At 43.4% G+C, this 26,341-nt stretch overlaps 1 protein-coding gene across 1 annotated transcript in view; it reads left to right on the top strand.

Annotated features, from left to right (window-relative positions):
- LOC310693800 (uncharacterized protein) overlaps window positions 1–26,341 on the top strand; it is a 35,626-nt gene that overhangs the window by 6,174 nt on the left and 3,111 nt on the right. Inside the window, exons 5-27 of the mRNA XM_083476178.1 lie at window positions 599–742; window positions 2,156–2,312; window positions 2,424–2,503; window positions 2,981–3,164; window positions 3,621–3,701; window positions 3,870–3,971; window positions 5,109–5,236; window positions 7,000–7,099; window positions 7,458–7,577; window positions 8,499–8,569; window positions 9,603–9,654; window positions 14,957–15,175; window positions 16,513–16,723; window positions 17,499–17,706; window positions 19,105–19,248; window positions 19,957–20,113; window positions 21,210–21,289; window positions 21,753–21,876; window positions 22,614–22,694; window positions 22,845–22,946; window positions 23,757–23,884; window positions 24,686–24,785; window positions 25,959–26,078. Of these exons, the coding sequence (XP_083332304.1) occupies window positions 599–742; window positions 2,156–2,312; window positions 2,424–2,503; window positions 2,981–3,164; window positions 3,621–3,701; window positions 3,870–3,971; window positions 5,109–5,236; window positions 7,000–7,099; window positions 7,458–7,577; window positions 8,499–8,569; window positions 9,603–9,654; window positions 14,957–15,175; window positions 16,513–16,723; window positions 17,499–17,706; window positions 19,105–19,248; window positions 19,957–20,113; window positions 21,210–21,289; window positions 21,753–21,876; window positions 22,614–22,694; window positions 22,845–22,946; window positions 23,757–23,884; window positions 24,686–24,785; window positions 25,959–26,078 (2,893 nt within the window). The remainder of the gene's footprint in view (window positions 1–598; window positions 743–2,155; window positions 2,313–2,423; window positions 2,504–2,980; window positions 3,165–3,620; window positions 3,702–3,869; window positions 3,972–5,108; window positions 5,237–6,999; window positions 7,100–7,457; window positions 7,578–8,498; window positions 8,570–9,602; window positions 9,655–14,956; window positions 15,176–16,512; window positions 16,724–17,498; window positions 17,707–19,104; window positions 19,249–19,956; window positions 20,114–21,209; window positions 21,290–21,752; window positions 21,877–22,613; window positions 22,695–22,844; window positions 22,947–23,756; window positions 23,885–24,685; window positions 24,786–25,958; window positions 26,079–26,341) is intronic.

The raw sequence follows: 26,341 nt of genomic DNA, 5'->3' as shown, positions 1-26,341 counted from the left end.
AGGTGTGTGCAAAAAATATGTATTTTGACAGAAAATGTCCACTAAAACCTTGGGAGAATTTTCATGAGGACTTAAAAATAAATAAATCGCAAACTGATGCAGAGACTGGAAGAATGTGAAGCTGATGTAGATCATAATGGAGTCTTATGGATGAGGGCTCTGTACTGCAACATTTTGCTACAGGTCCCACATATTCATTTTCTCATTTGTAGTCTAGTCATGCACACCAGAAGCCAAATCCCCATGCTACTCAATTAGTATAAAAATGCCTCTCATAAATGAATAAAAATAAAATTGACCAACAAGTTCAGGACAAAGGAAAGCATTACATAACAGAACCACTTATTGGCTGCTACCAGATGTTGTGGGAGATGTTCCCTCTATTTCTACTGTTCAGAGATGAGTGTTGATCTTTACGCAGCCAAAACAGCACTATCCATGCACAAAGTGGGATCCTTCTGTAACTGAACCATTTGGTAACAGACACATCCAAATCCTAAAAGAAGCTGAAAGAATTTCACAATTTGAGCTTGCAAGATCATAAACCATTTTGACCACATCTAGTCCACTTTTACATACCTGCTTCTCTACTTTAAAGAGCTGCAGGTGATGATCACCAGCCTGTTAAAACAAGGAGTGAAGATCCAATGATCATCTACTTCACCAGTGGAACCACGGGTTATCCCAAAATGGTGGAACATTCCTGCAGCAGTTTGGGGATTGGACTAACAAGTACCGGAAGGTATCTCCTATCCCTTTCTAAATCTTCAGGTGCAGGAAACACAACAGGGAGTCCTATGTGAGGTTTGAAGAGTGACAATTTTATTGTGGCAGAAGTCATCTGATGGCCTCCTCAAAAAGCTTAAACCACAATAAAGTGTCAATCCTCGGATACCCAAAGGAGGGCAGCTGGACACAGCTTGGCTGGCTTGCTGATGTTATTATGCAAATCTATGGTGTGACCACACTTGGGGTGCTATGTACATTTCTGGCCACCTCACCTCAAAAAGGATATTGTGGAACTGGAACATGTTCAGAATGTTAAAAGGAACCTGCTAGAACAGGCCAGTGTGTCCAGTCCGATGCCCATAAGAAGCCTCCAAGCAGGGTGTGAGTGCAATAGTGCTTTCCCTACTTGTACTTCCTAGCAATTGGTATTCAGAGGTGTGCTACCTCCAACATAGAGATAGGACACAGCAGTCTTTAGACCAGCCTTATCCTCTGTGAAGATGTCTAATCCTTTTTTAAAGCAATTGAGGTTAGCGAACATCTCACCAAACACTGCCAACACAGCTAATCACAGTTTCAGGGAGGTTGTTTAAATCTGAGATATTGCCCAACCTTGATCAGCTTAAAGTCATCCCCCCCCCGAACCCCAAATCCCAGCAGTTGCTGTTCTTTAAGTCTTAAAACCAAAAGATCTGACCACATATGACTTTGTGTTACATCTTGTGTGGCCCTCAGACATTGGCTGTTTAATTAAATGTAATTCTAGGGCACTGATCATAGAATCATAGAATTGTAGAGTTGGCAAGCACCCCAAGAGTCATCTAGTCCAATTTCCTGCAATGCAGGAATGTCAATTAAGCATCCATGGCAGATGGCCATCCAACCTCTGCTTAAAAACCTCCAGTGAAGGAGAGTCCACAACTTCCTGAGGGACTCTCTTTTTTCCTGATGATTAGTCAGAATCTCATTTCTTGTGACTTGTAGCCATTGGTTTGGGTCCTACCCTCCAGAGAAGGAGAAAACAAGCTTGCTCCATCTTCCATGTGACAACCCTTTAGATATTTGAAGATGGCTAGCACATCGCCTCTCAGTCTCCTCTTTTTCAGGTTAAACATACCCAACTCCCACAACCGTTCCTCACAGGGCTTGGTTTCCAGACCCTTGATCATCTTGGTTGTCCTCCTCTGTACATGTTCCAGCTTGTCAACATCCTTAAATTGTGGTGCCCAGAATTGGACACTGTATTCCAGATGTAGTCTGACCAAGGCAGAATAGAACAGCACTGTTCCTTCCCTTGATCTGAACACTATACTTCTGTTGATGCAGCCTAGAATAGCATTAGGTCTTCTTCTTTTCTTCACATGTACAGCTGACAAACCAAGTGTTCCCCATCTTATATTACACTTGTTTGCCTCCTTATTAACAGGAACTGGATGGACCTGAAAGCTTCAGATTTGATGTGGGGTTTCTCCGACACAGGCTGGATCAAATTTGCCTTCAGCAATGTGTACCCTACATGGATGCTAGGGGCATGTGTCTTTCAGCATGGCATGCCCCAGTTCGAGCCAACAACCGTTCTCAATGTAAGGCTAATATTGCCCTATTCGAAAGGCAGGAAGCGTGTAAAATATAAGATGTGTGAGACCTCCCGAATCACATGATGCATTTGGAGTGTGTGTGCTCTTCCCTCCTAGACTCTTTCCAAATATCCAGTGACGATCTTCTGTGGCACCCCAACTATTTTCCGTATGCTTCTGCAGCACGACGTTAGCAGGTACAACTACCTGGCTGTGGTTTCTAGAACTCCACCCTAGAGTAACTTGATTCCTGTTTGTTTACCTCACTTCAAAGCCACTCTGCCTGGCTTGAGTCCAGTGATGGCTGGTGCCTGTCGGAACTGGTTGGGCAAAAGACAGGGAGGCCAATAGTAGGTGGAGCCAAAGAGAAAAAACTCCCCTACTGGTTCTAAGTAAGAACTCTATGGGAGATGACTGAGGGTAGACTTTGATGGGGCACTGCACAATTTGCCTGAATAGACCAGCCTCTGCTGGCTGACTCTTTCATTGTCCTTCCCCTTTTCAATTTTACCTCTATATCTATAAAATTCTCAGAGTGTGGATCCAGCTGAGGCCAAATTGGTGCCACTCATTCTTTGCTTTTCTGTGTGTTCTGGATAAAAGTCGGATCTGGTAGAATTAAAACGGTTGTCTCTTTTTAGGAAGACTAAATGCTTCTTCATATCCTTGTTCAGATACCAGTTCAAGAGTCTGAGACGGTGCCTGAGTGGTGGGGAGCCAACCAACATTGAAGTGATTGAGCAGTGGAAAGCTCATACCGGAATAGTAATCCGTGAAGGCTATGGGCAGACAGAGACTGTATGTTTGCATTCAGACACAAACATATATGCCAATGAGCAGCAGAAGCCTATCAAATCTGTATGCATGCTTTCCCCCCCAAACTCCCCAACTTTGATATGTCCCTCAGTCCATATTGATCATACATAATTCTTATGCAGCACGTTCATGATTTGTCTGCACAGGTAGAAATGGGGGGAAATTGACACCAGAAGCCCAGGCTCAATGTGATGCCAAGAATATCTGATTGGGTGGGGTGAGGGAATGGAATGGAATACCCTGTAAAAGAATGTGGCTGTTGGTTTTTGGAATCCTTTGCAAGAAGACTTCACGGTGCAATTTTTTTTGCAGGTCTAGCTTGTATGATCCTTCCCCAAATTGGTAAAGAGGCAGATGGTTAAAGTCAACTAAAATTTATCTGATTCACTAAAATCCATAGTTACACACACATACACAGAGAGAGAGAGAGAGAGAGAGAGAGAGAGAGAGAGAGAGAGAGAGAGAGAGCTGATTGCACATCTACCATTTTTTCCTCAGACCATACTTTGTTCAACCCCGAAGGATATGAAAGTCAAGCCAGGGTTTATTGGACCATCATCTCACCCCTTTGATGTCCAGGTAGGCATGTTTATAACACAGGGGAACCATAATGGTCATCTTGGTTGTAACAGCCCATGTTGTATGATTTAATATCACGATACCATATTCTAGTAAAACTTAACACTCAGCTAAAATGACAAAATGGAAATGCTTGCATAACCCACCCTTGTTTGTCTTTCTTTCTAGATAATAGATGAACATTGCAATCGCCTGCCTCCTGGGGAAGAAGGAGACATTGCTGTTAAAATCAAACCCAAAAGGCCCCTGGGTCTCTTCTCTGGCTACTTGGTAAGGAGCATAGGTGCCAATTCCCTGGGGCCCTAAGCACCCACAAAATTCCCCATGACGGGGCTGGGCACCCACAAATTTCAGTGCCTAGGCCATGCATGCTGCATGGAACCCATGGCCCCAGGCACCCACAGTCGCAGGGCCAAGCTAGCACTGCTGGTAAGGCGGGACCCTTTCAAATGGTTGGGCATTATTCAAAGAATATATGATCCTGAGTGTTTCCTCAGCAGACAGTAGGAGGACAAAGACTTCACCAAGACCTACTGGCTTCATTTTTCTGCATTCTTGCTTAATGCACTGAGGGTTTTTTTTATATTTTTGTTCATTCATTTAAGGTCCCAGGGCAGGTGGCAAAAATAAAATACACAATTATAAGACACTTGTGACCAAAAAGCAAACAACTTAAAAACAATTCCCTATATCAAAATCATTCAAGAATGTAAAAGCAATCGATTTCACCTCTAGAAACATTTTTTTTTAAAAAAAATAGTTCCAGTACTGATGTCAATTGAGGTAAGAAATATATCCATTTAAAGGACTGTTGAAAGAGGAAGGTCTTTCAATGCTTATGGAAGCTGCCTTCCTGGAAAGAAGTTTTTAGATGAAAGTGTAATTTATGGATTCTTAAAAGTAAGTAAAAGTTTTAAAGGGGTATTCACCAAATTCATGGAGGATGTAATTATTGTTATTTGATGCTTTCCACAATAAAATGACTCAAATTGACTTGCAAAGCCATAATATGACCATCAGTTGATGGGAGCAGCAATGGGAGGGTGTACAAGAATAGAAAGACCTTTTATCTGATCCAGCAGGACTCTTTGAGAATGATGTAAACAAATGTATGAATGTTGTGGAGATGGGAGAGACTGAGACATCATTAAGCCCTAGCTTGAGGCTCCCGCTTTCTTGCGTACATCTTTGACATCTCCTGGAAACCAAATGTGAGAGCCAACTCCTCACCCACCAAACACACACACACACACACATTGAATTTGTTGTGGTAGGAGAACATTCTGTCTGTGTTGCTAGATCTGCGACAGGCCCTTCACAAGGGCAGGACACCCCTTGATGTTGCCGGAATCGAGAGATAAATGTTTCCCTCTTTGGCTTTAGTGATTTCTGCTGCGTTGTTCTTAGGATGACCCTGAGAAAACAGCCTCGACAGAACGTGGAGACTTCTACATCACTGGGGACCGAGGGATCATGGATGAAGATGGCTACATCCGGTTTGTGGCAAGAGCTGATGATGTCATCTTATCTGCTGGGTAAGCCTATTTTATGGGCACTTGGAAGTGCCCATAAATAAAATGACTCAAATTTTGAGTCATTTTATTTGCAGCAGAGGTGGGGGACATTTTTCAATCTGAGGGCCACATTTCTGCCTGGCGACCTTCCAGAGGCCACATGCCAGAGGTGGGTAGGGCCAGAGGCAAAAGGAGGTGGAGCAACAAATGTACATTTTACCTAAAGCAGGTTAGTTTCTGCACGTACTTTCAAACACCCTTCTTTAGCTTCCATCCAGGAAAGCAAGAGGCATTATTGGTGTTCAAAGTCACGTTCTAGCAAGGCAAAATCACTCAAGGAGGATGCAAACCAGGGCTGGCGAGGAGTGTGGCCTGAGGAGAGTCCTGAGGGCCAAATGGAGAGGCCAGCAGGGCTGTGTCTGGCTCCTGGGCCTGAGGCTCCCCACCCCCAATTTACATCATGCATACATGTCACCCCATGCACACCAGTCTCTAGGCGACTCTCAAACATGAAACAGTAAAAGACCATGTTAAAAAATTGTTGGCAGAGATCAAACTGGTTTCACACCACATGTGAACAGTGGCATACCTGTCAACTGCCCCAGAAAAACAATGTTTTAAAAGGTTATAAATATAAAAACTGTCAGGGACTGGGGTGAGGTGGAATGGTGGAGACCGTCTCCCCAGCCTGACCTTTCCAGAGAAGAAGAATACAGTTCAGAATTACAACAGGGGTTTGAGGGAGGTCACAGCTCAGAGGTAGATGAGGGGAGAAGTTGGGAAATAATGGGAGAGGAGGAGCAGGCAGAGCAGGAGCTGCTGGCTGACACGTTGTCACTAGAAAGCATTCCAGACCCACCATCTCCCAGAACCCAGAGAGCCTTAAAAGTAGGAGAGCAAAGAGCTCAAAGACAGGGCACCCATAGAGAAGGTGGGAGAGAAGGGGGGGTGGAGATTCACTGGGACAAAGCCATTATCCAAGAGGCTGTGTTCCAAAGCCTCTCTCTGTAAATATTGAATAAAAAGCAGATGGTAAGAAACTTTTCTTTGTCTTTGTACATTCCCGGGCATCCAGCCATGGGAGTTGCTGGCAGCCACCTGACAAAAACCAATTCCAAACAACATACTTCAAATCAATTCAAATTCAGAGCAGAGACAGACTTTAGAAGGCTTGTGGAAAGGAGTAAGCATATCGGTATGTAATGAATGAAGCTTTGCAGGGTTAAAGAAAGAAAAAAATGGCGTAAAAAGGATAAAGACAGAGGTAATCTACATTAGACACAACAACTTAGAAAGAGTAAAAATGTCGAGGTCTTAGAACAAAGGAAGGAAGTCAATATGTGTATATGTATGTAATGATTAGATTAGAATGATGATATGGTTTTATTTGTAGATGTGTGTTTTTGTTTTTTGTGTTCTTTTTTCTCTTGTGTTTTGTTGTTTTTCCCTTGTTTGTACTGTTTTATTTTGGATTCAATGTTTGTAATTTTTGTTGTAATTTTGCATTGATTTTTTTTTTTTTAAAAAAAAGAATGCTTGTGGAAAGAGGAGCATCTTTAGCAGCCTCCCGAAAAGGACTTTTCTCCAAACCAAGATACTGTATCCCAAATGTTATAACCTTTCCTACTAGAGGAGTTGCTCCATCATCTTCATTGTTTTTGTTGCCTTTCTCCAATTCTGCAGTATCTTTTTTGGGGGTGAAGCATCCAGAAAAGAATTTAACTTGCGACTCTCAGTGTGCAAAGCATGTGTCCTCATGTTGAGCTATGGCTCCTCCTTGTTAGGTATCGTATCGGGCCCTATGAAGTGGAACATGCCTTAATGGAACACCCAGCAGTGGCAGAATCGGCTGTTGTCAGCAGTCCAGATCCCATCAGGGGAGAGGTAACATGAAATGGACCACCATCCACCGTCAGCACCTGGACAGCAGACTGAGCAGGCAGACATGTCATTTGGTGACAATTTCCCATTCCCGACCCTCCTTATGAGGAGATGCACTGTATTTCTACTCAAACTATTCCTGTTATTCCCAAATTTGCATGAATACATATCCATTCACATATATCCATTCACTGCACGCAGGTGGTGTAGTGACAATAAAGGTTGTTTTTTATTATTATTATTATTATTATTATTATTATTATTATTATTATTATCATTATTAATTTCCATTTTTATGCAAAATCTTGTGGGTTGTGAAAGCGTTGATTGTGGCCTTTCTTTTATTTTTTGGGGGTGGTAGGTTGTAAAAGCCTTTATCATCCTGTCGCCTGCCTACGAGTCACGAGAGAAAGACCAATTAATTTGTGAGCTGCAGGACCACGTCAAGAAGACAACAGCTCCCTACAAGTACCCCAGAAAGGTAAGAAGAGGGTTCGCTGTTCCTAGGCATCAGTCTTGAGGCTGGATTTAACAACAGGCAACCCCAGCTAGCAGCCTTGGGCAGCGGTATAGCCTGCCAACTCCAACATTTGAACTGCCCAGTCATGATCAGGTGGGGAGGAGCAGCCTGAACAACAGACCAGAGTCAGGAAGTCTTCACTGCTGTCTAGGAATAAAAGCCTTGGACACTCAGTACAGTCATCCAAAGAGCAGCGTCCCTCCATTCCCTCATACTGCTGTTGTTTAACATGTCATCAAGTACAACTCTGTATACAGAATGAGAGTGTATTGCACGCTAAATAGCTCAACACAGCACATACTATAACTCCAAATAATGCAAGCTCAAAGAATATATATAAATATACAGTCTCAAATCAGTCTTGAAGAGATATATACAATCTTGCAAATTACTATTCAATGCCACCAGGTTCAAGAGTTCAACTGTAATGTACTGAAGGCCAGAGTGCAGATTTCTGCGTTAAATCTTGCAGATAAGAAACTGTGTACGAGGAGGACTCTGACAACGAGACGTCTGGGTAAAATCTCTGTCTCGTCTTCCTCATTCAGGTCGATCCAAGTACACTGAGGTACAGGCAACTTAATGCTCACAATTAGGTCAGGTCCTGCCGTGCATGGGCACACAGCTCCTGGTAAAATGCTGTTTAGCATGTGTCTTAACCTTGCTTTTGCTTCCAGGTGCACCCTGTCTATTGACCTTGCTATGGTTAGAAGTAATAGTAATAATAGTAATCTTATGGGAGCAAATTCCACAGCTTATGTATGTACTGTATGAAGAAGTACCTCTTATTATCTGTCCTGAATCTTCGAACATTCAGCTTCAATGGATCACCCTGAGTCTAAGTCATTTAAACACTTCTCTCTCCTTGATCTTTCAAAACAGATAGAGTTTGTTCAAGACCTGCCCAAGACAATTTCTGGAAAAATCCAAAGGAAACAGCTGAGGAAGAAGGAGTGGGAGAAAGCCTAACAGGACTCTGAAACCAGCATGAAAGGACTGGTTTTTATTTGTCTTAATAGTCTCAGAGATAGATAGATAGATAGATAGATAGATAGATAGATAGATAGGAGATGTAAACTGTTTGCCATCAGGGAAAATTAGATATCACCAATCACCTATCAGCATATGGTAACATTAAAGGGTTTCTGACTACGCACGAAGCCTGACGTCAGCGATTCCAAATCACTTCAAGGTTGGATTACTGTAATGCACTCTGCGTGGGGCTTCCCTGGCACCTGACCCAGAAACTGCAGCTAGCCCAGAATTCTGCAGCATCGCTGCTGACAGGAGTAAAACTCCATCTGCATCCTCTGCTCAGAAATCTGCTCCGGCTGCCCATTGGTTATTACGACAAATTCAAAGGTGTCTATTAGGCCCATAACAGATTGGAACCAGTTCGTTTGTGAAATCACCTTACCCCATACATGACCACGCAAATTCCCCCTACACCTAATCTTTCCTATCTCCTCCTTTAAGTAGACATTCCATTTGTTTGCACCAGTGGCAAACTTGGGGCTTTAAAATTTCAGCTGCGCTCTGTGCAATGCCAAAATTTGGCACTCCCCATGCCTTCCATTGTGCATCAATGTTTCAGCACCCTCTCGACTCAGCACCCAATGCGGGCGAACTAGTCATGCTCCCCTAAATCTGCCTCTTCGTGTGCCCAACTTCTGCACTGTGATTCCTTACTGAATATACTTTAATAATGAGCAGTGGAACCCAATCATCTATTTCTTAATCTGTTCAAGGTTACAATTGCAAAAACAAAATAAAAAAGAGCTCTGTTCATTGCCAAGCTGTGCTTAATGTTGTTTTTAACCATACATCACCTGAAGCAAAAGGACGTGTGCAACCTTAGTGTGCTCATTTGGTTGTTTATATCATAAGCATTCAGTGAAACACAGGGCAAAGGGGGTGTCCCCTCTCTAAATAACTTTGCTACCCATGCCTTCAAGAAGACCTTGGCTCTCTTTCATTGCCACAAAGCCAAGCTCACGAACACATCTGCTCAGACGCAGCCTGGGAGAACAGCAAACCGGTCTGATGGCCAAGCTGCCAATTATCTTTCAGCAAAGACCTCAATGGAGTGATTACTGGGCAAACAAACAGCAGCTCCCAGAAGGAACGGTGCCAAGTGCCGCCCCGCAGGTGGATCTATAATCCCCCAGCACTTTGGGGGATAATGCTGTGTTTCTACAATGACTAAGCTTTTAATTGATGCTGGCGAGGGAGACGAGGTCAGCTTTCTTCCATCTCATAAGGGCAACTCACATTAATAGCTGGTAGGAAGGACACTCCTGTTGGGTGCAGAGGGCATCTCCATGCCCTTTCATGCTTCATGCTTGCTAAACAAAATGAGAGCAGTGAGCAGAAGACTAGATAAGAGCTAACTCCCAAGGAAAGCATTTGTCACTGGTAATGAGTTCTCCAGGGGACGAGGCTCTGCTTGTTTGGCACAGATACCACCTTAGCAACAGAAACAACAGAAACATATCGCCCTGCTTATGGACTTCCCCATAGAGACCTGGTTATCCAGGAAGCAAGATCCTGGACTAGATAGAGCCTGGATGTGGGGACCATTGGTCCTCCAGATGCTGTTGAGCTATCATCTTCATCATCCTCTGATGGGAGTTGTAGCTCAGCCACATCTGGAGGGTCAAACATTTCCCACTCCCAAGTTAGACTTTTAGCCTGATCCAGTAGGTGTCTTAGGTATGTATTTAGTAAGGACAGTCCCTATTATCTAGTAAATGGCTCACTGCCCATATTCATCTGATGGTGGTGATCGGCTCAGGTTTCAAGAACATAAGAAGAGCATTAAGGACCTAAGAAGAGCCTGCAGGATCAGGCCAATGGCCCATCTAGACCAGCATCCTGTTCTAGCAGTGGACAACCAGATGCCTGTGGGAAACAAGCAAGCAGGATTTGAACACAAGAGCACTCACCCCTTCTTGTGCAATAATAATAATAATAATAATAATAATAATAATAATAATAATAATAATTTTTTATTTATAGCCCGCCCTCCCGAGCCGAATCCGGGCTCAGGGCAGCTAACAACAATAAAATAATACAACATTCTAAAATCATTTCATTATAAAATTAATTCAAATCAAATTGATGGCAAGCTGCACCTCCAGTTTCCAGTTCCTGGCTTTGGGCAGTATTCTGTCCCAGCCAACAGTCCAAGATCAAGTGAGGCATGTGTAATGGGGGGTGGGCTTGTGGCAAGTCCTGAGATACCAGATCACATACCAATAGCACCAGTTCCAAATCCAGAAATGTAAAGATTATTGTGCTAATTTTACTGGTTATAATGCTAGCACTTCTTCCCCAGTTTCTAATATTCCTTTTACACTGCAGCACCATGTTGTGTTATGGAACTGAGGCTTTTTTAAAATAAATAAAAAAAATCAACTTTCCACCACATTGTGCTAAAGTTTAAAAGGGCAGGGAAAGACCTTATTTTGTCAATGCAAAACTCAAGCAATTTTCCCAGTTGCAAATGGATTCCCACCCCCCTCAAAACAATCAACACCAGAAACAAGTGCTAAATCTCCACTAGATTTCCAGAAGTGGCTTTCACATTATGGGGACGACCACCCAAAGTGCAAAAATGAACAAGCAAACAGCACAAAGATGGACTCAGGTGTCATCTGAATGCAGTCAGACTCAGCTCAGGTTCCAGAAAGGCAAAATCAAACACAGCAGAGGGCAAGTCTGGACAAACAAGGTGAACATAACACCTAGTCTACATGATGGGCTTGAATACTACTCCTACATACCCTCCAAGTGTCCCCATTTTCCAAGAACAGTACCAGAATTACAGAAGCCATCCCAGTTTCTGATTTCATCCCAGAATGTCCCGGTTGTCCTTTTTCTTTCCCTCCATGTCCCGGAGAACAATTAAAAATGGTGTACGTCTGTAGTTGCAAAAACGGGAGTCCTGTTTATATGGAGAATAAATCCCCGAACCAAATGAAGGAAATGTTGATGCTGGCATATAATCTTGAAGGAAAGACTCACCAATCCGCTTTCAATTCTTTAATTCCAATGCTTCTGCAGCCAGCAGTTTCTTTGGAAATGCAGGGCGTATCTATTTCTTTACAGCCATACCTTGGTTCTTGAACGGAATCAGTTCTGGAAGTCCATTCAACTTCTGAAAACATTCGAAAACCAAGGTGCGGCTTCCGATTGGCTGCAGGAGCTTCCTGCACTCAAGCGGAAGCCGTGTCAGACGTTCAGCTTCCGAAAAACGTTCGCAGACTGGAACACTCATTTCTGGGTTTGCGGCATTCGGGAGCCAAAACATTTGAGTCGCGAGGCGTTCAACAACCAAGGTATGACTGCATTGTAAATGGGACCTTACACTGTCTACTCAGAAGTAAGTTCTGCTGTGTTCAAGGGATGCGTTATTATTTCTGAGGCTTTTAAATGGTACACCTGGTAACTCCCTGTTTGTTCCTCAAAACAGAAGCATTTTTTTTCTTTATACCCGTATGCTGTCCTCTCCTGAGATTTCCCATCATTCTCCCTCAGTTTTGCCAGGGGAGTCAAAATTCATTGAAAACATGGTACTTGGAGGAAGAATTACGCAGATTGGTTTAATGTGCCTAATGTATTCATAACAAAGAATGGTGGTTGCCCTAACCGATGGCTTTAATTGAATCACAACTCCATCCCTTAATAGATGTTTTAATATTTTAAATAGCTATGCCCAAGGGCTTTTATGCAGCTCAACAAACTTATGCTAAGCCATCATTAACTTTAGGCATTTTGCCCAAATTGTTATGATGAGTGGAAACAGTACAGCGCTAAGGCACAACTGGAGCAAGAAAACGAAGAACCACACAGGAGAAAACAAGAGGAGATTGGGGACAATGGTGGCTCAGTATCAAAATATGCTTGTTCTGTTCTTCATTCTAAGTGAGCAGGTATTGTACCAGGGCTGGTGTCTGCAAATGGTATCCTTGGGCAGTTGCCAGGGTCCCAACAACCTGGTTCACAGCTCTGAGAAATGCTAGGCAGCAGGGTCTAGCTGCCATTTTAACTTCCCACATTGTCCAGAGCCAAACATCATTCTGGGGCCTTGTAGGAGATTAAAATGGTGCCCCCTGCCCATCTTGAACTGCTTGAAGTAGTGCAGCTCCCTGACATGACTGCCAGTTGAGTGTGTCAGGGTCTACAAGCAGAGGGGGAGGCCACCAGAGAGTGTCAGACTAAAATCTGGAAGACCAGGCTTCAAATCCCCATGAACCTCAACTGGGTGACCTTGGAGCAGTCACTGCCCCTTAGTCCTAACCTACCTTGCAGAGCTGTTACACAGATAATATGGAGAGGGTTAGAAAGAGCCATGTACACTACCTTGAGCTCTTTGAAGATATATGCTTTACTGAACGAATGAATGAATGAACCAACCAACGAACGAATGACCGAAAGAACGAATATTGGCATTGGCAGTCTGAATGGGAGTGTTTTCCTCCAATCCAAATATTTTTATTTATTTATTTGGAGGTGGTGAATTATAAATCACCCTTTATTCAAAACAGGATTCCAGGGCGGCATGCAAACAAATTTTAAAATGACAGAAACATTGCAACACAAACTGATATGAATAAAACTGTTCAACAATCAAAAATGACTGCTAGTAGTATCAACCCCGGGCAATCTGGATAAGGTCTGGAGTGGGGAATACAGGTTTAAGGGGCCCACATCACCCTCCACCAGCTGCTACGTCCGCCATGGATGCCAGTTACTTACTTAAAAAAACAACCACAACAATATCTAGGAATTGTTAATTGTATGAATGCCATCCTGTATAGTTCTACCTGCACCACAAAACTTCCTGAACTCCTATATTAGCTGTCTCCGCCCGCCCCCGCCCCCCAAATCTCTGCTGGCACCATAGGGTGAAATTATAGCTTCACCTGCAGCGGATTAGTTATTGATCTGCAGTGAGAGGCCAAGGAAAGGCAGGGCTAGTATACGTTTTCTTTTCTGCTCTTCGTGGCTTAAAAAAAAAAGGATCATTGGTGAAACAAACAACTTCATTCTCACAGGGGAATAATCCTTTCCTGCGAAAGGCCCTTATAGTACGAACAAGACTCATATGCTTTGGAGAAGCCGGATTGAGGAGCAGGAGTTGGCCAGAGGCTCTTTCCATCTCTGGTGGTGCAGGATGACATCTTGTCTAAGCCAACTGCCTCCAGGTAACAATGGCTTGCTTGCTTTTGAGTTATCGGTTCTTCCATGCCCACCCTGAATTTTTTTTGCGATTTCTTATCTATCCTTGCAACAGTCCTGTGAGGTAGGAAGGTTGTCTAGCATGAACTTTCTCATTGCTACTCCTACTGCCAAACTAGATCTGATGTCACCCTTTTTTAAAAAACGGTCATAACTGGCAGGGGGCTGATCTGGACCAAGAGAAGTCATGAGAGCTTTATGGAAGTTGTTTTAGACTGCTTTTAGTATTGTGTTGTAAGGTTGTGTTTTACTGTTGGAAACTGCCCTTCAGGGTGAAGGGCAGGTAATTAATAATAGTAATCATAAATAATCATAATGTAACTCTTCGCCCTGTCCGTAATACTGATTACAGATGTTGGAGATAGTGGGTTCAGTTCACATTCAGAAGGTGCATCTAACTAATTCACCATTCTCAAAACAGTATGTGAATTGAAGCACAGCCATCCGTTGAAATTTGCACTTCTCCAAATTTTGCAATGCATTTCTCAAACAAAATAATGAGGGCAAAAATGAATATGCTAGCAGAAGGCGCACAGAGCTTGCATATATTAGTGAAAATAACATACAAAACTTCATTGTGTTACCCAGGACTTAAAAAAAACAAAAGCTATGAATTACTGCAGAAATGCTGAGAAATGAATTTAAGATTGGGAAAATGAGACCCTTAGAGGGGCAAAATTGACAGATCCTTCCATCCGCTAGTCAGGGATGTTGTATTTGCATGCCCTGTGTGTCTATTTCGTATTCTTTTTAAATGTGTATACTGTTTTTTGTGCATTTAACTGTTTTTCCCCCATTTTTATTGTTCATTCCAATTGGGTAGAAGGCAATTAATAAATTGTTAATCCTCCTCACCATCCTGCATTGCATATCCTATACAATACAAATGCAAATAAACATCCAAGACAGAGATGTAATAAATAAATAAAAAATACATTTGGCTGGAAAAGCTGGCTGGAACAAAAATGTCCTTAGTTATTTCGAGAAATTATAAGTAGCTGGACTAGATGACATCTAAGTCAACAGTTCTATGGTTCTATAACAAATAATGATTCGTTTTCTCTTTTCTTGAAGGACCAAACCACCCATGATCCCAGGCCCACTCACATTGCAACATGCAAATCTTACTCAAGCTCAAAACACTCAGGCCTGTCTGGAGCTGCCCATCACTTTGCAGGGCATTCCAGAATGACAACAAGAGGTTCGCTTCACTCGACCTTTCACACTACGAAGCTATTAACCGGGGTGACAAGGAGGTCCCAGAGTACTTTAATTTTGCAAGCGATGTGCTGGATCAATGGTCCAAAGCTGAAAAGGTAACCACTTCCTCCCCACTCAGGGTAGCCATTTCCTGCTTTACTGGGGTGATATGCCAAGACAGTGCTTGAATTTGGGAGGAAGGGGGGTCCAATAAAGAGAGACGCCTCATTCCTGGCCTCTGTCAGTTTTTAGCCAAATTGCATCCCCTGTAACCTTCAGAAAAGAGTAGCTAAGGTAAGTGTCTCAAAAGATAAGGCGACCAGGAGCCCTCAACCCACTTAGTCACTTAACTAGGCAAAAACAGTCATCTTTCACCAGGTCTTTGGCCTTTACTTATCCATGGTCTGTTTGAGTGAATGGGATGTTTTACCATATTTTTTGCTCTATAAGACTCACTTTTTTCCTCCTAAAAAGTAAGGGGAAATGTGTGTGCGTCTTATGGAGCGAATGCAGGCTGCGCAGTTATCCCAGAATCCAGAACAGCAAGAGGGACCGCTGCTTTCGCTGCACAGCGATCCCTCTTGCTGTTCTGGCTTCTGGGATTCAGAATAATTTTTTCCTTGTTTTCTTCCTCCAAAAACTAGGTGCGTCTTATGGTCTGGTGCGTCTTATAGAGCGAAAAATACGGTAATCTAAAAACTAAGGCCCAGGGGCCGGATGTGGCCCAATCGCCTTCTAAATCCGGCCCACAGACGGTCCGGGAATCAGCGTGTTTTTACATGAGTAGAATGTGTCCTTTTATTTAAAATGCATCTCTGGGTTATTTGTGGAGCATAGGAATACATTCATTTATTTCCCCCCCAAAATATAGTCCGGCCCCCCACAAGGTCTGAGGGACAGTGGACCGGCCCCCTACTGAAAAAGTCTGCTGACCTGTTATGTACTGAGTTCAATAGGATCCAAACTGCAGCAGGCTGATTGGTCCTAGAACAATAGGATCCAAAAGGCAGCACCCCTGTTCTAGCTTGTAAAAAACAGCTTTTTGATTTTTCTTTGTTTTATTTTTCTCCAGCTTTAACGTATCTGTTTGCTTGCTTGTTTTTACTGCAAATCACTTAGTTACTTTGGTTTAAAAAAGAGTGACCAATAACAACCTATTATTGTTATTGTTGTTGTTGTTGTTGTTGTTATTGTTGTTATTATTACCACTGCTGCTACTATTACTCTGTTCTGAAGGTTGCTTACACAAAGCTTACGTGGTGGTTAAACTGTGCCCAGACTTTACTGAGCATTCGTTCCAATTTGTTTGCACAGCCTGCATTTACGTATTGGTAAAAGGGCTGAAACTTACTTTAATTTTTTGCAAAGGGGGGCTGCTTTGTATGATACAACCTTATCCATAAAGTCTCTACCATAAACTGGAGAACACTGTGAAACTGATGCTGTTTTTCAGGATGGAAGCAGGGCATCCAATCCGGCCCTCTGGTGGATAGACGGCAAAGGAAAGGAAGTGAGATGGAGCTTTGAGGAGCTGGGAGTCCTGTCACGGAAAGCGGCCAATGTGCTCTCTGGCCCATGCGGTCTGCAAAGAGGAGACCGAGTGGTTCTCATTCTGCCTCGAGTCCCAGAATGGTGGCTGCTGAATGTGGCATGCATTCGGTCAGGTAAGCACCTCTTGGGTGCTCTGGAAACTTGAGAAACTGCTGTGGGTGCCAGTCACAAAATGGCTGCTGTGGGGTTGTATGTAGTATGGTATAAATTGGCTGCTGCATCTAAAAAGGAGACAAAGACACAAAATGGACCATGGACCAGAGATTCTCCACCACTGCTAAGCAGGTCTGGGCCTGCGCTCCGTCTTAGAAGAAAAGTGGGTGTATAGTCCATCCGTCCCCACATACACTTTTCTTCTATATGCCCAGGGATGGAAAGAAGAAAAAGTCCCATCGAAAGAAGAATGGATAATGAAGATGATGGACTATGTGGAGATGGCAAGGCTGACCAAGAAGATGACAAATTTAATTGATAATGTCATACCTTTATAGAATATAATATTAAAGAACATTGAAAAAGTTTAAAAACCTTAGCAGGATTTACATAACACTTGTTTTTTAAAATAACAATGGATAAAAATGAAGTATAACTATTAGGATAAATGTAATTATATGCAGTTTAAAAAGGTGAATTTTGAAGCCAAGGGAGGGGTAGAGGGAAGTCTGGGGGTTCAGGGAACCCCATAAAGGTACTGATATGACCATGGTTTTATGAAAGTGTGTTTGTTTGTTTGTGTGTTTGTGTGTGTGTGTGTGTAAAATGTTTTCCTTGTTGAAACTTTGAAAATATTTTTTTTTCCTAAAAAAGGTAGAAAAGCGGGATAATAAAGTAAAAACACAAGTGAATCCATAAAACCTAAACACCATTTTGAGTGTGTTGGTCTTCTAGGGATTGTGTTCATGCCAGGGACACCTCAGCTGACAGCCAAAGATATCCAGTACAGACTCCAGGTTTCGAAGGCCAAATGCATCATTACCCATGACACCTTGACCCCTGCAGTAGACTCCATTTCGTCTTCTTGCCCCTTTCTGAAAACAAAGTTGCTGCTCTCCGAAGGCAGGAGGGGGGGCTGGCTGAACTTCAAGGAGCTGCTTGAGTGAGTAACAGTGGCTTTATTTATACAGCAGGATAAATGTCCTGGTAGGGTCAAGAACTGCTTGGCTCAGCCCACATCTCAACATGCACGTTCCTCAGGTTACTGAATGTGGCCCCTTTGTGATACCACTTTAAACAGTCATGGCTTCCCCCAAAGAATCCTGGGAAATGTAGTTAAGGCTGCTGAGTTGTTAAGAGACCTCTCTTCCCCTCAGAATGCTACTATTCCCAGACTGGTTTAGCAGTCAATTCCTCTTTCCAGGGGATGCTGGGAACTGTAGTTCTCTGAGGGGAATTGGGGTCTTCTAACAATTCTCAGCACCCTTAACACCTTACAGATGTTTGGGGGAAGGAACAGCTGTTTATAATATTATAGAATCAGAGAATTATAGTGTTGGAACGGACCATGAGGGTCATCTAGTCCAACCCCCTGCAATCCAGGAATCTTTTGCCCAATGAGAGGCTCAGAACCACGACCCTGAGATCAGAGGCAGATTTAGGAGAGTGCACCCAGTTTGGCTGCCTTGGGCACTGAGCCGAGAGGGCACCACAAAAATGACTTAGAACAGAAGGCGAGAGGTGGGGGCGGGCACTGAATTTTGGCATCACACAGGGCGCTGTTGAAATTTGAAATGTCGAAGTTCGCCACTGCTGAGATTAAGAGCTTCATGCTCTACTGACTGAGCATAATAGTACTTGAAGTGTATGACTGGTGACCACAACTGGGGTTGGAAAACCACCTGCCCTATGTTTCCCACAACTCCTCAGAGCTCCTGATGTAGCATCACTCTTGGGCATCATAGGAAGTTAAAATGGCAGGCAGTTCCCCTGATCTGACCACTACTTCCAAGAATATTGGTGATGGTGGGTGGTAAAGTCCAGGCGACCATCAAACCAGCAACCAGCTCTAGTAAAGGCCCATCTCATCCAACATCTTGTTCACACAGTGGCCAACCAGATGCCTCATGGGAAGTCCACAAACAAAACCTGATTTCAGTTGCCCTCTCTTCACTTGCAATTCCCAAGCAGTGGTATTCAGAAGCATACAGTTGCTCATGAGTGTCTGAGAATGAGCATTGGCACAGGAGGTTCATGTGACAATTGCATGACCGACACAAAGCCACATTAATAGGCTCCCACAGTTGGCACTTATGAGGTTGGCCCCTGCTATAGCATCTGTTTGCACCAGGCATAGGCAAACTCGGCCCTCCAGATGTTTTAGGACTACAACTCCCATCATCCCTAGCTAACAGGACCAGTGGTCAGGGATGATGGGAATTGTAGTCTCAAAACATCTGGAAGGCTGAGTTTGCCTATGCCTGGTTTGCACCCTCTGTTGTACATTTAAATACAGAAGACTTGAACGTTCACTTCCTTAACCTATCACCCTTTCTTGAAGAGTGGCCCCTTCTGATCACAGCTGCGTGAAAACCAAGAGTGATGAACCAATGACGATCTACTTCACAAGTGGAACTACGGGGTCTCCAAAAATGGCAGAGCATTCCCAAAGCAGTTTAGCTCTTGGACTGGCATTATCTGGAAGGTATAGTTCTATAATTTGTTTGTGTTTTTATAAATCTCCAGGAAGCATTAAAACATTAAACACTCTCTCTCTCTCTCTCTCTCTCTCTCGGGAGCAGGAATAGACAAATCATTTTTCAGTTTTCTCGCTTTCTCATTTTTCCAGTCTTAAATTCGGTTCTCCATATTTCTGCAGCAATCTGATTTTTTTTAAAAAAAAAAAACACCTTGTGACAATTTCAGTGACAATTTCTCCTAATAAACACAATTTTGTATGCTATTTTGACAAACATACACATTTTGACAAATACATTTTGAATACTGTTTTCGTGAATATGTGCATATATATATATATATGTGCACACTTTACCCAAATGTAATGCATTTTTTTTGTACACACTGCTGGGTTGCAGAGCTGCCTTGCAAAATTCGGAAAAGTGAGGCTTTTACAGGATAGTGGTGTTTTGGTTCGCCTTTTGTTTCCCAAAGTGTGCATTTGGTAAATTCAACTTTTAAATGCAAAGTGAATCAATTTTCTTCCCCATCCCCAAGTTCACAGGAGAAATTGAACCTGGTGGGCAAAGGAAGTGAGGTTTGCAGGCTGCCACCCATCAACTGATCGTTTCCGTATCCCATATCCTCTCTGAAAGTCTCTGTGCAGAGTGAAAGACACAGTTTTTATTGTACATATTAGTGCAGACTCCCATCTCTCAACCTCTGTCTCTCGTAGGTCTTGGCTGGACATAAGGCCTTCAGACATCATCTGGAACATGTCTGATACAGGCTGGGTGAAGGCAGGCCTGGGGAGTGTTTTTGCCCCATGGCTTCGAGGCGTCACCGTCTTTGTACACAGCATGCCCCAGTTTGAGCCGAGAGAATTCCTAAATGTAAGAATATAAGTCCTATCTTGGAGGATGTAAGTTATATCTCACACTCTCTGCCAACTGGGTAAAAAAAACACCCCAGTCTATGGAGCCTTGACCAAGTGAAGTGATCTGCAGGTCACAGCCAGAGGGCAAGTGTGGCCCTTCAGACCTCTCTGTCTGGCCCTTCGCACTCTTCCCTGGCCTACCACTTCCTGACTCTGCTTCACAGTGTTTTTCCTGGTTGGGAATGGATCCTTGAACTTTGATAGTGCATCTTGTTTGGCTGGATGGAGGACAGAGAGTGGAATATGCCAGCATGTGGATACCAGCCTGCAGTGCAGTGGTTAAGGGGAAAAATACATTTGTTGCTTTGATCATTTTTGCCCCCAGCCTCACCCAACACTGGCCTATGGCCCTCAGGAGGTTTACTAGAAGCAAATGTGGCCCTCAGGCTGAAAAGGAGTCGCTATCCCTGTCTTAGGTTCTGAAGCTCTGAGCTATCACCAAGCCTTGTTCCAGCACAACTGAGAAATTGCCCCACTACCTACTATGTTACCATTTGAGATGCACTTGTTTATTTAAAAATTCATAAACTGCACTTTTTATAAAAATAAATAAATATCAATGCCACTGGCAGCATATACACCACATGATATCTATTAATATCTATAAAACAGTATGCTATAGAGGAGTGTTTCCCAAACGTAGATCGCCAGCAGTTTTTGGACTACAACTCCCATCATCCCTAGGTAGCAGAACCAGTGGCAAGGAATGATGGGAACTGTAGTCCAAAAACAGCTGGATACCCAAGTTGGGAAAACCCTGGTGTGGTGGATAGAGTTTCAGACTAGGACCTGGGAGACGTAGGTTCAAATCCCCATGCATTCATGAACCTCACTGGTTCATGGTCCAGTCACTAACTCCTACCCTAACCCATGTTGCAGGATTGTTGCGAGGATCAAATGGGTTCGTAGAACAGAGAGACAATGAACTCTTCCTAGGGCACTTTGGATAAAGGGAAGGCTCAAAATGTGCTCTTGTTACCCACAAAGCGAAATATATTTTTCATTGTGAATTTGTGCTTTTCTTCCCACTCTTCCCTTCCTACTTTCTCTAGACTCTCTCCCAGTATCCAATAACAACAGTGTGCAGCGCCCCGACAGCCTATCGCATGTTGGTACAGCATGATCTTACCAGGTACCCTGCATTATTGTTTTGCATCGGGAATGCAGGCATTCTTTTGTGATTGCCATCCAGCCTTGGAATGGAAAACACCCCACCTGTATCTGCCCACCGCAATGATCCTCCCAGCCTGCACATCAAAGTGCTGCAATCCTGCATCTAGTGCACTATGCACCAATGTGATGGTGGGGAAAAACACGGCATCACCAGTGGTGTAGCGTGGGTTGCCAGTGCCCGGGGCTGCTTGGAGGGGGCAGGTGGCAGAGAAACAGACGGAATATGCATGTGCATTCAACTGCCTAATGGCGTCCATGTCATCCAGTGATCGCAGTCACACAGATAAGAAAAGAAAAGCTTTTCCATTGTCTAGAGGGGACACTTCCTGGTTTATGTGGAGAATCCATTTTCAATGCAGCCCAGTGACTTAAAAAAAAAATTAAGGAAAGCACTCCAGCCCCTTCCTCTTATTTCTCTTAAGCTACAGGTTCAAGAGCCTGAGGCACTGTTTGACAGGAGGGGAGCCGCTCAACCCGGAGGTGATGGTGCAATGGAAAAGGCAGACGGGTCTGGATATCTACGAAGGCTATGGACAGACTGAAGTGGTAGGCCCAATTTAGTGGGTCAGCATAGCAAGCGAAAGAAACCAGGGAACAATGTGACATCCTGTGTTGTTGGAGCAAAACTAGAAATGCTTAATGCAATGGAACCCTAACTGAATGAATGTGCTTAGCCGAGGTCATAATAACCATCATCCTTCATAAAGTGTTCAGTTAATTTGTTGCATCCTCCTAGGAGCTCAAGGTAGTGGACAGGACCATATTTCCCAAAGTCCCCTGGGAAGAGGGGTCTCCTAACTACTCTCATCATCCTTAATGAACAATTGCTGCCAGGATTCTACGAAGGAAGCCATGACTGTTTAAAGTGGTATAATACTGCTTTAAATGCACAGGGCAGACAGGGCCTAGTTTTATAGAGGTCCATTTATTTCAGTGGGCATTCTATAGAGTACGCCCACTGAAATAAATGGACCTCAATTAGCCATGCCCAATAATTTCAACTGGTTTACCCTGAGAAAAACTTCGTTAGAGACAGATCATTTAAAAGTAATCATTAAAACAATAATTCCAGAGTTGCCAAGACAATATCAAATTGACAGCCATCAAATTCCTGGGTGAACAGGAATGTTAATAATGAGGGCATTCCACAAATTGGGAGCCACCGCTGAGAAGGTTCTGTCACAGGTCTGTAGAAACTGAGCTATCTGCTCGAAATTTTAAAGTGGAATAAAAATGCAACTTACAAAGATGATCAAGGGTTTGAAAACTTTTGTTTGCTGCAGGGTATTATATCGCAAAATGAGAAAGGGAATAAAATTAAACCTGGGTCCATGGGCACACCAGCTCCACCTTATGATGTTCAGGTAAGAGGGCAGCTAATTTGTCAGGTGGGTCTAGTGAAAATATGGAAACAAGAAGAGTTTCAAGAAAGTAGTAATGATATCTGTGTGTTTAGAGGTGTTTCCCCACCCCCACCCCTCTAAATCATAACTGTACTTGCCTTTCCCCCCTAGATTATAGATGAAAACGGCAATATTTTGCCTCGTGGGGAAGAAGGAGACATTGCCATTAGAATAAAATCCAAGAGACCATTTTGTTTCTTTTCCCGCTATGTGGTAAGCAGTTCATTTCTATGCAAGACAGTTCCCTCTGTATAGTTTCCGGAAATCAAATCAAAGCAGCCGTTTTGTTTTTCTTGCTACATGTTAAGTGATTTATATACAACACAGCGTTTCCCCTTTTAATTTTCGGTAGGTCAAATCTAAGTGGCCATTTTGTATTTTCTCTTGCTTCACGGTAAATTTAGATGCAAGTTCTTTCCCCTCTCTAGTTCTGTACACCAAATCAAATCGGCCATTTGGTTTTCTCTCTCTTGTTATATGGTAAGGAGTAGCAAATTCTCTCTTTGTCAACGTAATTGCAATGCGATGGCAACATTTTTACCACCGTAATCAGGGGTGGGGAAACTCTTGCCCGTAAATTTAAATAGGCCTGCCAAGCCTACCCATTTAGTCCACAAGGCCACTTTGTGGCTGGGCCAAAGGGACTTGTGCAGTGCTGTGCAAGTCCTTATAATCAGCTGATCGGCAGAGCTTGAATAGCACAGTACAGAGAGCATAATGGGTCACCTAATGTCATTGTGGTGTCAATGTCCTTATATTAGGATACTGGATTAGATGTGGCAGTGTCTGGATCGTGCAGGCTCTCCTTACGTTCTTATGATTGCAGCTGTCTGTGGACAAACACTGGCTCCCTCGGCCTAAAAGCGAGATGAGTGCCGCAACCCCATAGTCGCCCTTGACTGGACTTAACCGTCCAGGGGTCCTTTACCTTTTTTTGCTGCTAGAGTAGGAATTATTTCCTAGGTAAGAGCAGCAGCCAGAGACTCCTGATTCACATAGACATATCATTGTGTTTATTGTAAGGATAATCCAGAGAAAACTGCTACAGTCTTCCGTGGGAATTTCTACATTACTGGAGACAGAGGGCTAATGGACGAAGATGGATATTTGTGGTTTGTTGGGCGATCCGATGATGTTATCATCTCTTCTGGGTTTGTACATTGCAGAATGTGTTACTACAGAGAGGAGCAAGTATTTGCTAATATTTCTAGGCCACTTTCCCACTGGTTAGCTAACTTCAAAACAGCTAACTGATTTTTAAAGCAAAATGACAATAGATACAAATGCACAAAATACACAGGAAAATGAGAAAGCAAGTACAGTGATACCTCGGGTTAAGAACTTAATTCGTTCTGGAGGTCCGTTCTTAACCTGAAACTGTTCTTAACCTAAGGTACCACTTTAGCTAATGGGGCCTCCTGCTGCCGACACGCCGCTGCTGTGCAATTTCTGTTCTCATCCTGAAGTAAAGTTCTTAACCTGAGGTACTATTTCAGGGTTAGCGGAGTCTGTAACCTGAAGCGTCTGTAACCTGAAGCATCTGTAACCCGAGGTGCCACTGTACAAGGGGAAATGGCTAATTATAAAGAAACAGTACACAAACCAGGAAGCAGATAGATGACTCAAGGCCTAAGGCCTGATGAAATAAAACAGTTTTACTAGTACACCATACCCTTCAACATGTCCAGGCCCAAAACTGGGACTCACGTCTTCCGGGTGAGTTACGTGATCTGCACAAGATCGCGGCCCCAAATAAAGTGCTTTTGGGAGGTGAGATTGTGGCATGAGGTCACACAAGATTGCTGCGCCCAAAATGGCTGCCATGCTTACACATGAAAAAACGGTCCTGGTGGCCACTCCTTGTCACCAGTATGGCAACCGCATTCTGAATTAGCCGTAGTTTCCAAGTCACCTTCAGAGTCAACTGGCCTTTTTGTTGTTGTTGCTTCCAGATATCGTATTGGGCCTTTTGAGGTGGAAAGTGCTCTGATTGAGCACCCAGCTGTGGTCGAATCAGCTGTGGTGAGCAGTCCAGATCCTGTCAGAGGCGAGGTAATGAAATGCTAAATAAGAAACTCAATTCCTATTTAATGCACGGCCTGGGAATTATGGTTGTCTACAAGGCAGAGGCTGACAGAGGATTTGCAGACTACAAATGTTCCCATCTTTGCATGGTTTCATCTTTACAGGGTTACCAACTTTTTTGGATCAGTGGGAACTTTGGGAATTTTGGGAAAGTATAGGAATGACATTGCATTGGGGTGCTGGGAAAACAGCAGCTGCTTCACAGGGTAGGGCCTGAACCACTGGATTCAAATTACAAGGAGATTCCGACTAACATTAGGAAGAACGCTCTAATGGTAAGAGCTGTTCAACAGTGGAATGGACTCCCTCAGAAGGTGGAGGACTCTCCTTCATTTTAAAACAGAGATTGGATAGCCATGTGCCAGAGATTCCTTAGCTGGGATTCCTGCATTGCCAGGGGTTGGTCAAGTTGACCCTTGGGGTCTCTTCCAACCCTTCACAGTTCTATGATTCTACACAGGAACAAAGGAAGCTCTGAGAAAGAGGGGAAGATGCTAAGTCGGAGTGCCTGTGGGAGTGTGACTTGGCCTGTGTTCACACTCCTTTTTAATTTGCACTCACTGCATTTACAGTGCTGGGTTCTTTATATGTTCACATGACATTATCCAAAAGGCTTATGTATTCTGTTTGATGTGTTGTTTCTCAAAACCAGCTTCTCCCTAGTTGGAGTCCTTGAGTTGCTCCTAATTTGTCTCTAGCTGAGATTTAGACGCATTTTCGTAGGGTAAAGATGCCCAACCCACCTGTGTGTACACAAATAGAAATGAATTACATTAATGAAGCCCTGCTGATGCGAACAGCTGATGGCAGGGGGAGCTGTGAAATGCACCAGGATGGGGACAGCTTCACTATGCTCTAAGGCAGCAATGGAAAAACATCTAAACATAGAAAGCATTCAGTTCCCACCAAGAGCCTTAGCAATTTTCAAGTTGTTGCTGTTGTTTGCAGGGGGAATGGGCGGAGGAACAACCCATGCTCTGCTAAAGAAACAGCAAAATTTGTTCCTGAATTAAATTCCTCTCCATATGGTCCTAAAGTCCTCCTGAACGTTAAAAAAACAAAACATTCCCCTTTCATTATTTATTGCTTTCGATCAACTAAACATTGCAACATGTACTGATTGTTTTTTATCCTCCTTAGGTGGTGAAAGCTTTTGTGGTCTTATCTCCTTCCTTTGCATCACACAACCCTGAGAAGTTAACCCTTGAGCTGCAAGAACATGTCAAAAAGGTGACTGCTCCATACAAATATCCTAGAAAGGTGAGTTAAAAATGGATCCCAAATAATATCCATGTTTGCTTTTACTATGGACAGGCTTATCAATAGTGAAGCCTGTGTGGTCAGGAGCAGGATGTCTGTGAATACTAGTTCCTTAGGAGGAGGCTACTGTGTTTGTGCCTTACCAAGGACTTCCTGAAGGCATCTGATTGGCCACCAGGAAAAGGAGGGTACTGGGCTGAATGGAACTTTGGTCTGATCTATAGCAGGGCTGCTGTTCCCATTTCAGCTTCACCCCTTCAGTG

The sequence above is a fragment of the Podarcis liolepis genome (genome assembly GCF_965112155.1).
Source record: "Podarcis liolepis genome assembly, chromosome: 14".
In the NCBI taxonomy this organism is placed as follows: domain Eukaryota; kingdom Metazoa; phylum Chordata; class Lepidosauria; order Squamata; family Lacertidae; genus Podarcis; species Podarcis liolepis.
Note: the sequence above shows the minus strand (reverse complement) of the source record. Positions and strands in the feature narration are given on the sequence as shown.